The sequence below is a fragment of the Octodon degus genome, unplaced genomic scaffold (assembly GCF_000260255.1).
Source record: "Octodon degus isolate 3935 unplaced genomic scaffold, OctDeg1.0 scaffold00096, whole genome shotgun sequence".
In the NCBI taxonomy this organism is placed as follows: Eukaryota; Metazoa; Chordata; class Mammalia; order Rodentia; family Octodontidae; genus Octodon; species Octodon degus.
In genome coordinates, this window is record NW_004524672.1 from 10199606 (window position 1) to 10212560 (window position 12955).

The 12955-nt window shown below is 45.4% G+C and overlaps 1 protein-coding gene across 1 annotated transcript; it reads right to left on the reverse strand.

The window, feature by feature from the left end:
* Window positions 1-2692: 2692 nt before the first annotated feature.
* Window positions 2693-9110, reverse strand: LOC101576793 (sterol 26-hydroxylase, mitochondrial). Its single transcript, XM_023723032.1, has 8 exons — window positions 8923-9110; window positions 5300-5499; window positions 4976-5173; window positions 4650-4822; window positions 3761-3927; window positions 3502-3583; window positions 3204-3416; window positions 2693-3052 (listed from the first exon to the last, which is right to left on the reverse strand). Exons 1-8 carry the CDS (start codon window positions 9084-9086, stop codon window positions 2933-2935), a joined length of 1317 nt encoding a protein of 438 aa, XP_023578800.1. The 5' UTR covers window positions 9087-9110; the 3' UTR covers window positions 2693-2932.
* Between the last annotated feature and the right edge of the window lie 3845 nt (window positions 9111-12955).

Sequence of the window (12955 nt, forward strand, 5' to 3'; positions counted from 1 at the left end):
AACCCAGGAGCTTGCGCTTATGGTGCTTATGCTGCAGAGATGCCTCCACAGCTGTTTTTTCCATTTCTATGAAAGTGACATTTATCAAGTGCCTCCTATAAGTACCACAGGTATAGGATCATGTGGCATTTTCCTTTCTGGGCCTAATTTACTTCAATTAACATGATGTTCTCCTGCCAGGTGTGGTGGCACACTCCTGCAACCCTGGCACTTGGGAGACTGAGACAGGAAGATGACTGAGAACTGAGGTCAACCTGGGCTACACAGTGAGTCCAAGACTATTCTGAACTACAGAATAAGACTGTCTCAAAAAACCAACCAACCAATCAAACAAACAACAACAAACACCCAACAGCATAATGCCCTCCAGGTTCATACATATTGCCATAAATGATAGGATTTCCTTCTTTTAAAGGCTTGCTACCGCCAGGCATGGGAGTACACACCTGTAATCCCAGCACTCAGGAGGCTGAGGCAAGAGGATCACAAATTCAAGGTCAGCCTGGACTTCTTAGGAAGACCCTATCTCAAAAATAAACACATAATGGCTCAATGGAATAAGCACTTCCCTGGGAAGTGCAAGGCTTTGAGTTCAATCCCCGGGTCTGCCAAAAAAACATAAATACATAAAGGCTGGCTAGTATTCTTTTGTGAATATATAGCATGCTTTCCTTGCCTGTTCATCCTCTGATGGACATTTAGGTTGACTCCACACCTTGGCTGGTTGTGAATCATCTCTGCTGAACGTGGAAGGCAGGTGTCTCTTTCACCCCCTGATTGCACAGCTTCGCTTATGTACCTAGTAGTGGAATTGTGGGATCACACGATAGCTCTGTTTGTATGGAAGTTTTTGAGGAAATTCCATGCTATTTTCCACAATGGCTGTAGCTTCATGGACTTTGATGTGAGGTTCCCCTATAAATTCATTGACTGGGTTGCAGACCACAAACTCTGACACTTTTGCCCAGATGCTGCAGAAGCTTTAGCCCAAGTCACATCACAGATGTGCCCAACCCAGCCCCGGCAGGGGGCAGTCAAGTGGCTTCAGAAGCCGGGCCCTGCTTGTTTGAAGGATTGGCTCAATGAGAAGGCAGAAGTCCTTCCTGTTGGCTTTGTGACACAGACCCTAGCACAGCTCCCAGCTTCCAGCTTCCGCATTTATGAGGAGCTCTTGCACCTGATCCCATGTAGGATCAAGGGCCAGGCTCTTACAGTTGGAAACTCCTAAACCTCTCCAGGTTTACCTCTCAATGTAGAAGATGTGTCCTTCTTCCCTCTTCTCATCCTAGTCTCTTCCCACTCAACAAACTTTTTAAATTTTTAAAAAACAATTAATTAATTAGGTACAGGGTCTGGCTATACAGCTTGGACTCGTAGTGATCCTCCTGTCTCAGCCTCCCTGGCACTGGAATTACAGGCATGTGCCACCATGCCCAGTTTCAGTGGCTGGCTCTGTGCAGGGCTGGCATACAGTACCACAGATTGAACCCGGGTCTTTGCAGCTTTCCAAGAAGGCACTTAGACCACCAAGCTATCTCTCCTAGATGCTAGACAGAGTGGGGGACCCAAAGGCACATTGGACTTGTTTCCTCCTGGGGATTCACAGCTGGCTGGGGAGAAATTCACGTTCACCAGAAGAAGTAAGTGAGTGTTATGGTTTGTGTCTAGTTGTCCCTCCAAAGCCTCATGCAGTCACTGGGGCGAGATTCTAGAGTTTGTGATTAATTCAGGATCCAATGCTAAGATTATGGGTGTGAGTTATACACCTGCCCTGGGGCAGACAGCCTGAATGCAACATAAGGAAGGGAGAGAGGCCTGCTAGCTGCTGCAGCCTCTATTCCTCCCTTTGCTGTTTTCTGCTACCATGAAAGGCTGCCCTCTGCCATGTGCCTCTCTGCCTTGGAGGCAGCTAAGTATGGAATGAAGCTTTCACTAACTTTGAGCTAAATAAACCTTTCCTTCTTTGATTTTGGGTATCAGATATCTTGTCCCAGCAACAAGAGAAAAGTAACTGAGACAGTGAGGCCACAGGTGGTCACAGAAGTAGGAGTCCACTCAAGAGCACTGAGAGACAAGGTGGGACACATTTTTTAAAAACAACCGAGATGATGCACAGTACCTCTAGAGCCCAGAGTTGTGGTAGCTTCTCAGCTCTCCTGACTATTCCTGAAAGGGTGACTGGATCCTTAAGCAAAATGTCAGTACCTACTAGAGGCTACACCAGCCCAATCCGGAGCTCCCCCAACAAATTTCGTGGCAACCCATATTCATTCTCTCTCTCTCTCTCTCTCTCTCTCTCTCTCTCTCTCTCAACATTTTGTCTGAAAAAATGGTGGTGAATTTTACTTTATTATTTTTGAAAGGGAGTCTTGCTGTGTTGCCCAGGCTGGTCCCAAACTCCTGGGATCACATGATCCTCCTGACTCACCCTCCCATGTAGCTAGGAATAGAGAGGTATGTGCCACTGCGCCCACATGGTGGCAGTAAGAGTGGCACAGTGACTCTTGGGTACCAGAGTTGCTGCCCCAACCAAGGGGGCTGAGGGCTCCAATGAGGTTTCAGGAAGCATGTGACATTCTTAGGCTCTAAGGAGGAGGGCAGCAGGGTCTCCCATCATTTCTAGGTGCAGAAAGGGTGCTTGCAAAAACAGGAAAGGGTTCAGATGCAAGTAGTCAAAAAGAACAATAAAGACTCCATAATTGGAAGACCTTTTACTTTGTGTCATTCCCAAGAATAGCAAGGTGACAGGAGTGCCTTGATCTGCTGTTAAAATAATCAATGTGGCAGAACCTCAGGCACCGTGGGCAGGGCACTGAGTTCCTCCAGCCTGTACAGTCTTCCTTTCTTCCTCACCTGAGCCACATTAATGGCCAGCAACTGCCAAGCCAGGGCTGGGAACTCCCAGACAAGTGCCAGGAAAGTGGGGTCCAGTTCAGCATTGCCTCTTCAGGAAACGTAGGGCCAACTTTTTATTGGGAACCAGGACGATGCGGGCCAAGGGCTTTATCTCTCCTGTCTCAGGCGCCAGGACCACCTCATAGTGCTGCATCAGCTGGCGGGGACAAATCACACAGGGGCCATGGGGGCTTGTTCTCCACCCACCATCCCCCTGCTCACACTGCTACCCTCAACCTCCCTGCCTCTCCTCCCCACCAACCCCTTCAGCCCTCCCTGCCTACAGCCTCTCCCCACTCCCTACTCACCCTTGCCAGCAGCAGCTGCATCTCCAGCTCTGCAACCCTGCGGCCCAGACAGCCCCGGACCCCATAACCAAAGGGCACAGAACCAAATGGGTGTTGGGCCTTAGGAGCATCCACCTTGCTCTTCCTCAGCCAGCGGTGAGGCTGGAAGCTTTCAGGATCAGGAAAAGTACTGGGGTCCCGGGATGCTGCATAGTGACAAAGCACAAACTGGGTCTGCAGGGCAAGAACAGTCATCATGAATTTACTGATGCAGGCCTGTGGGCCCTGCTGAGCACTCAGGTTCTCTGGCCTCACTTACATTCTTGGGGAATAGGTAGCCATCAACTTGAATTTCCTTTTCTGTGATGATCCGTGAGTTTGTGGGGACCACAGGATAGAGGCTGTGGGGAGAAAGAAAGTCTAGAGTCTGCCTCCAGATCCGAGAGCGGAGTCCCACTCCTTCTCCCTTCTCTGCCTGGTGTCCCAACCCCTTGCCCATCACCCTTGTCCCTAGCTGAAGCCCTGCCTCCCATTCCTGATCCATGCATCCACACTGTGCTTTAGGCATCATGTCCTACCGCAGAGTCTCCTTCAGCACAGCTCTGAGCAGGGGCATTTGGGCTAAGTCCTTGTGCTGGGGCACCTTCTCTGGTGGTGCCACACCCACTACTTCCTTGTGCAAGGCTGCCTGAAGCTCTGAGTCCTTTGAAAGGTGGTATAGGGTCCATGCCAGTGTGTTGGATGTCTAGGAGGGAGAATGGGAGATAAAGTGAAGGGAGATTTCTAGGGGAAGAGCCCACAGGGTGGTAGGAAGGCACATGAGTGGGTGTACGCCACATTAGGGAGGGTCTCAATGAGCCAGAAGTACAGCAGAAGAGAGATGTGAGTATATAGCAACACTCATGCTAAATGTGAATCTATAGCATGATGACAGAGGAGATGGTAACAAGGAGAAGGCCCACATGACAAAAGGGCTGGAAAAGAGTTCCCTAGAGACAGGAGGTGCTCATGGGCAAGCTTCCAACTCTCCACTTCAGTTGAGATAAGAGAAAATTGGAATTGATATGAGTGAAACTCCCCAGCTATGTAAGAACAAGGGGGCCCTGTGGTGATGGTGGGGACCTCTTTTCACTAAAGGACCAGCCCTAGCAGGGTCTTGTAGTATTCTGGGAGGGTGGTGCAGAAGGATTGCAAGTTCCAGCCCAGGCTGGGCAACTTAGTGATTAAGTAAGACCCTCTCTCAAAATAAAGAAAAATTGAAAAGGCTGAGGATGTAGCTTAGCGTGAAGGCCCTGGGCTCCATCCCCAGGATGCTGGCTATTTCCCCTTGGCATTGCATCCAGGCTACAAAAAGAGATGAAATCATTATATGGAGCGATGAAGGTCAGGCCCAGGCAGTGGATCGCAGGGAATCAGTTCAAACATGAGCTGGAAGCCCTTGGTCTCTTTGCTGGCCTGCTCACACACCGTGTCCACGCCAGCCATGAGCAGCTCAGGCAGAGTGCCCAAGGCCTCCCGAGGACTGAGAAGCCCATTGGTCAGCAGGAAGTGCATGTAGCCGGATATCTGGACCCCATCTGGTCCTGCTGTCTGTAGTTGCGCATCCACTTCCTTGAATTTCTCATCAAGCAACTTTTTCCCTATAGGGGCAACGGAGAACAAAGGAAGATGATGTCATGCTGCCCTGATAGCTGTTGGCATGAGGGAGAAGAAGGTCCTAGGAGAGACTGGGAGAGGCACAGACCCAGGAGCCAGCCTCAGCTTCTTTCCTTGTCCCCTCCGGGACTCCTCACCAAACAAGAAGATGGTGTCCCAACCATCCAGATATCGCTTCCAGAAGGGCAGCAGAGGACGGGTCCACTTGGGGAGGAAGGTGACATAGATGGAGTTCTGGAACATGAACCCGACAGATCTGATGAAGTTCACAGTATCCTCAGGGATCAAGGGTTCCAGGCAACCAACTCGCTTCTCAAACAGGATGTAGCAAATAGCTAGGAAGTGCAGAGACCATTATAGGAGGCAGAGCCAGGGAACCAGAATCCAGGGGACATTGAGAAGGGGGAGCGCCCCCTACCCCAAGAACATTCCTGCTCCCAGGCCCTCTCCCAGCAAGCTACCTTCCAAGGCAAAGTGGTAGAAGAAGTGAGCCATGTCTGGCACCTGATCACCAGAGACGCTCTCTGCCCGAATCTGGTTCAGTCGAACAATGAAGTCGTCAATCACATCATTTAAAGCATCTGTGTAGAGTGCAGCATCAGTTGGCTTCAGCATCCGCTGGTTCAGAGCATGGCGCAACTGATACCACTGGTGTCCTTCCCTGTGGGACAGGGAGAGGCAGCACAATCATTCACTTCAATCAAGTGCTCCTTCCCACCCTGAGGCCCCCATACAGTTGAGGAAAGTCTTCCCCCAGTACTTAGACTTATGCAACCACCAAGCTTTAAATATAGAATCTCAGAACTATAAAAGCTCAGACTCTCACTACAGCACAGTGGAAGTGAGTACAGTGGGCATATGGAATGAAATCACAGGTGTGGTATTACTAGCTGAGTGACCTAGGCAGGTAACTTAATTGCAATATGACTCAGTTTCCCCAGGTGTAGACTGGGCATAACAGGTGTGCCTATCCTAAGTAGTGGGCTTGTTCAGGTTATCAGAGCACCCAGACAGCTCCTGGCATACAGTAGATTCTTAGTGAATGTAGACTGTTAGTGTCTTAGAATTACATGACTGCAGAATCTCCCACAAGTGAAATGACAGGAAGCTCCAGCATTTCACTTTGTCTAGGAGGAGAGGAAATTAGGATTTTCAGGTTCCTCCAGTTCAGTGGGTCAAGGGCACAAAGAGGCTGAGGCCACAAAGCCATGTGCCACTTCTGTGCTGCAGATGGTTGGCACGATTGCTCAGAGGGGTGAGAACACACTTCCTTTGAGGACTAGTGTTGGGGGGCTGCCCTAGCCTCAGCTGCCCCCAAACATGTTACCTTTCCTAACCAAGCTGGGTACACACTCACTTTTGAAAATCTAATTGCAAAGCATTAATGCAATGTGATTCAATTTTAAGGAGGAGGGGAGCACTACACGTACACCTGCACATTTCCAGGGGAAGCAGGGAAGAGCATGCATCACCTGGTCAGCACTGGTACATCAGGAGAGGGGCACGGGAGTGCAGGGTAGATTAGCATTTATTGTTGAATTTTTATAAGTATTACTACTGAATTTTTATTTTTATTTTTTTTTAATTTTACGTGTGTGGGGGGGGCAGCTCAGCCCACCAGGGGGCGGGGCTGGCTGGCATGTGGTGCTGGGGGATTGAACCGAGCAGTCCCTGTGCTTTGCTAAGCTTGTTCTAAGTAGGTGCTTTAGACCACTGAGGCATCTCACCAGCCCCTTACTACTGAATTTTAATGAAGTTTTAAAAAGAAAAAAAAATATTTAAAAAAGTTATTTATTTGAATAAAACTCAATCCCTATCTCCACAGTGAGGACTTACTGTGTCAGGAAGGCTACAAAAAGATTAACTAAAAGTGTTGCTGAAGAAGAAATGACAAGGGCCACCAGAGAGATAGCTCAGTGGAGAGATAGCTCAGCGATCTAAATGTCTGCCTGGCAAGTGCATAGACTTAGGTTTGGTCCTCGGCACTGCATGCTGTGCTGGCCCTGCCCCAGGAACTCTGAGCAGGCCATTGAAACCAGGTGTGGGGGTGCACACCTATAATTCCAGTGCTGGGTAGGCTGAAACAGGAGGATCACTATGAGTCTGAACTGCGTAGTGATACCCTGTACCAAATACATAAATTTAAAAAAATGATGAAGAAATGACAATAACAATAGACCTGTTTACTGGAACTTAGGGGTATAAGAACTGTTCCAATAGTAAAACTCCCCAGCACAGCTGGAAATCGATTTACAGAGCTTAAACAGAAGCGCTTTTGGAGTTGTTAAGTCATTTTTTGGAAAACAATGCCCATGAAGAGAGATCTCAAAATATATAACACAAGAAAAGGTGAAATGTTTTCTTCTGTTTTTAGACAGGGTCTAACTATGCATTCCAGACTGGCTTCAAACTCATAACCTTCCTGCCTCAACCTCCCAGAGCGCTGGGATTACAAGCATGGACCACCACGCTCAGTTGCAAAATAGCTCTTAAATGCACTTAAGTGATGTAATATATTCAGAATACTGTCTTCAGAGTAAATAGCAATATGTAATAGATCACAAAGGAATCCATCCAATGTTCAGCTCCTCCTAAATCTGAGCTGTTAAGTTAGGGGTGTCCTGGTCTGATAAAAACAGGAAAACCCAGACCTTGTCTTCATGGTCACATATCAAGTTAAAGAGCTTTAAAGAGCAGATATTCTGCTTTCCTTTCTTAGAACTTTAAAAATGAGCACTGGAATTTTTTTTCTGTTGTTTTTATTGTATTTGGTTGTTGCAGGGTCTCACTACGCAGCTCCGACTCATGGTGAGCCTCCTGCTTTCAGCCTACCCAGCACTAGGATTATAGATTTGGGCCACTCTGGTTGGCTCAGCCCACCCTGGGGGTGGGGCTGGTGCAGCATGTGGTGCTGGGGATTGAACCAGGTCCCTGAGCTTGCCTAAGTTTGCCTAAACAAGTGCTTTAGTCCCCTGAGCTATCTCACTAGACCTGGAATTGTTTTAGTTTTGAAACTATCCCTTTAAGGAACTAGGAAAAAAACAAAGAAAGACATGCAGTGGGAGAATAAATATATGGATATGAAAAGTGTCATCATCATGAATTCTTGAGTTCTAAGAACTACAGAGATCTACTGTGTTGACAGCTGCTTATGCCACCTCTGCTATGCAATGGAAGATCTTTCTGGGGCTCAGTTTCTTCATCTAATGATGCTAGCTACCTCAGGGCTTGTTGTGAGCATAAAAGCAATAGTAGACATGAAGAGACTATCCTGGTGCCTGGCGTCATGAAGACGTAGTGACTTTCATTACCGTAGTGGTGACTTCCACACTAGGATCAACTCAAATCCCTTGAGAAGTGACTAAAACATGGTTGTCAAGTTGATTATGGTCAGTAAATTCATTTATTGGTTTGGAATTCTGTCAAGAAACCAAAAGGAGGCCTGGGGTATACCCACATACAACCAGCAGTCCTTATCACAAAGGATTTCCTTTTATCTGCTTCAATTTGCATGGGAGTAAATAACATACTCAGCATGGCTTTCATTTTTCCACTGCCAAAATAATTAATATTTTAAAGCATAACAGAAATCTACATCTACCTCCATGTGTGGAAAATGTCTGTGACAGTTACAGTCAACAACGTATATACAATGTAGGATTCTGGAAATTTTTTTAATTAAATGGAGTTCCCCAACTAATACGGTAATGACACTTTCTCAATTGTAAATTGACATCTTTTCAACCATAGCGTAGAAAAATGGATCTGAAAAGCCTATGGACAGACCTTGAAGACACTCTAGTGAGGCTGGATCTCTTATTTTATAGGTCAGAAACAAATAGCCAAGGAAAGGAAAATCATACACTTGTCTTAAAAAAAAAATCATTCACTTAAGCAAGTAAATGTGTTAGTGGGAAAGCTAGTGAATAGCCCATCCCAAGCACTGCTTTCTAAGGCTGAGTATTGTCCTCAGAGGATGTAGAGAGATCCCATTCTGCCCTTTACCCTACTGATGCCCTGTTCCTCCTCTCCTCTGATCTGGTCCTCTGGGGCCCTCTTCCAGTCCCTTCAATCCCCTGCTCACGTGGTAAAAGGCCCATATGGCATGTTCTGATAATCCCGGTGCGCCTTCCATAGCTCCATAGTGTCTCTTATGGGGTACTTGTCCTCCTGCCGCATCACTTGCTCCAAGAGTGGGGCACTGGCCAGGTTCACTAGGAGTTTAGAGTCCATGATGGATGTCCACATCGGACCATACTTGGCCTTGGTCAGCACCTGTGGGGTTCAACCAAAGCTAAATAACTGGGGTCCATTTGGGTGGGCATTTCTGGGACAGGGTGTGGGGTAAAGGTGAGGATCCAATGGCTGCACCAGAGCAAGTGGGTTGGGTAAAAGCGCAACATGCAGGCAGTAGGGCACTGGCATGGCCGGAGGTTCTAGAGGCAGAATACTGAAAACACAGCCACACAAAGGGCACGGAATAAGTATCTGGTGGAACTGAGGTCCTTGGAGGCTGTGTGGGAGAACAGGATGCTCGGAGGTGGATATTGGGATCCAGCATATTATGGAGTCAAATCTCTTTCAGCGAGTGAGCTAGAAAGCTCACAGTTTCTTCTTACCATTTAAGTTTACTGCAGCTTGTACCTTCATAGAGATAAAGATAAATGCCTTACGTAATCAACCAGAAAAGTGAAAGATGATGAGAAATTTCAAGAAAAAAGAAAAAGAAAAAGAAACAGATGACAAAGGCAGAGTCTAAATATGAACTGGGCCATGTGGTACTTTTTTTTTTTTTTACAAAACAAAACAAAGTGTTGTTGGGTTATGTAATTCTCATATATTGTATCTTGAGGGCTGAGGATATAGTTCAATAGTAAAGTGCTCAGGGACTGGGTGCCGTGCCGGGCCCACCCTGGGGCACAGTGAGACAGTGATTGAGACTAGGTGTGGTGGCATGCACCTGTAATCCCAGTGCTTGGGAGGCTGAAAACACGAGGCTCACTATGAGTCTGATCTGTGTAGTGAGACCCTGTAAACCCTGTACTAAATACATAAAAAATAAAATAAAATAAATATAAAATAGTAAAGTGCTTGCCTGGCATGTATAAGGCCTTGGAGTTTATCTCCAACACTGAAAAAAATATATATCTTAGAACTTCTTAAGCATTTGATAACTGATACTCATTACATCTATGGAATTAAGCTGCGTGTGGTGGTACATGTCTGTAATCCCGGCACTCAGGAGACTGAGGCGGGAGGGTCATTGTGAGTTCAAGACCAGCATGGGCTCAAAGCCAGCCTGAACTGCATCATGAGGCCCTGTCTCAAAAAGACAAAAAAAAAAAAAAAAGAAAGAAAGAAAGTAAAGGAAAAGAAAAAAGAAACTGACACTCCACCATGTATTTATTGTTAAAAATGACAGACAAAATAAATATATTTTCCTATCAGGAGGGGGCAATTTAAAAAGAAGCCAACTTCAAAAGAAAATTTACTGGTTACCCACAATTGAAAGAAAGTAAAACAGTGGTTTCTCAGGTACTTCCTCTTTCATAATTGTTACCAAAGAGATTTTTAAGAGCAGCACAGTCTGCTCCAGTACAAAACTGAGGCCTTGGAGCACAATTTGTTAATATCAAAATTCTGTTAAAAAGAAACTAAAGATATTGAAAAGATCTGTTATTCATTTTACAAAAGAAAACATCACCCAATTTAGAACTGAGGAAAACCCCAGTCATACTGGATATCATTATTGGCCTTAAAAATGGGATTCTTAGCTGGCTGCGGTGGTACATGCCTGTAATCCCAGCACTCAAGAGGCTGAGGCAGGAGAACTGCCAAGAGTTTGAAGCCAGCCTGGGCTACATAACAAGTTCAAGGCCAGCCTGAACTAAGTAGAGAGACTCATCTCAAATTCCTTTTTCCCCCTTTTCTTTTGGTAACAGGAAGTGAACTCATGACTTACCAGGCAGACACTGTGCCACTGAGCTGCATCCCCAGACCCCCATCTCAAACAAACAAACACACACACACACACACACACACACACACACACACACACACACACACAGAGATTCTCTTAGGGCCACTGCAGCACAATTGCTCCCAATAGATGACTCCATTGCCCAGAATCCACCCTGGCTGATTCTGCCTGTTGCCTGGGAGACAGTCAATGCCCAGTTAGGTTTGCTTCCCACTTGAGCCTCTCAGTAACACCTGCCTGAGAACAGCTGATTGTCTGTAAACTACAGCACATAAGCTTACTTCCCTTCAGGAAAACAAACAGACGCATGCATGGGTGGTAGGAGTCTTTCTCTCTCTGTCTCTGTCTCTCTCTGTCTCTCTGTCTCTCTCTTTGTCTGTCTCTGTCTCTCTCTTTGTCTGTCTGTCTCTCTCTATCTCTCTCTGTCTCTGTCTCTCTCTGTCTGTCACTGTCTCTCTCTCTCTGTCTGTCTCTATCTCTGTCTCTCTCTGTCTCTGTCTCTATCTCTCTCTGTCTCTGTCTGTCTTTGTCTCTGTCTCTGTCTCTGTCTCTGTCTCTCTCTCTCTCTCTCTCTCTCTCTCTCTGTCTGTCTCTGTCTCTCTCTCACTCTCACCACCTTTCTTTCATCTTTTCTCTCTTCCTTCTTTTATTAAAATTATTCCTTTTTTTTTTTTCAGTGCTGGGGATTGAATTCAGATCTATATCCCCAGCAAAAAAATAAATTTGTGCTGTTTAAGCCACCCATTTGGTAGTATTTTGTTATGACAATCCTGGCAGTGTCAACCTAAACAAGAACCAGAGGATCTCCAAAGAATATTTATTTAGGAATAGCAGAGCATTACAATGGAAATACATGTAATTTACTATAACTGTAAACTATAGATATATTCAAAGAAATGAAACCAGTTTTCAGATGTGAAATGAGTAGGATTGCGTAGGATTACACACTTCTGAAATAATATCCCTTGGCTAGAAGGATCATTAACAGGGTGGCATTGGTCTAAAATTAAATAAATAGTTATTGGGCAAATGTCCTTGACAAAATAGACTCAGGGTAGGATTCTGGAGGCTGCTGTACAATATGGATCCAGCAGTCCTTTTTTTGTTGTTGTTTTGTTTTGTTTTTAAGATAATCTTCAAAAAAATAAGATAATCTTCATATTGATTAAGAAATGTTACACAAGTATGTATTTAAATTTTCAAAGACTATGAAATCTCTCAGGAAAAAGCAGAACTATAGGTTTACTGAAAACACTCTTCTCTCCTCTGCCTCCAGTTTGACATTTCAAATAACCCAGATAGTAGACAATATCAAATAACTACATAGTAAAAGTGATTTTTAAAAATCATGTCATAACCCTGGAAGAAAGGTAATTGGAGTAAGCTTGGCCACGTGGGGGCAGCCTGTAACTATGTGGCTCACCACCAACACTGTGAGTGATTCATTTTTTATAAAGAAAACACAAAAAATGCCATTAAAAATATTTTTTCTCGACACATCCTGCAATTTTTGGTTAACAGACACAAGAGCCAAAACAAGCAAACAATTTGTCCTATGTTTTAAAAGAGCAAAGTCATGTAGTAGCACTATAAGGAATAAAGATAGCTTCCCTGAAAAACAGGTTAAGAATTAAGATATTGGGAGTGCTGCATTCTTCAATTCAGTTCAGTTTTACCCAATCTTACTGTAGGCCACTAAAACTAGAGCAGTGTGCTTAGGAAGAACTTGGTTAGAGACACTGAAGGCTAATGTGCTATGTTTGACTTCATGTTGGACACCATGAGAAATCCCAGCATCAGAGATAAAAGTTTTCCTGATTGAGGTTTCACTACAAAGGTGAAAAAATTTCTATTTCAGTCTTTATACAGTAGGTTAACTAATAAAAGGTCTCAGCCAGGGAGATAGCTCAGTAGCATAAGTACCTGTCTGGCAAGCACAAGGTCCTAAATCCAATCCCTGAAAACACACACACACACACACACACACACACACACACACACACACACAGAGAATCAATTCAGGCATACACTTTGGCCAACATTAGCTATATATAGGGCCAGGGAGATGGCTCAGTAGAATAAGCCCTTCTCTGGCAAGTGCAAGGGCCTGAGTTCAATCCCCAGCTCTGCAAAAAAA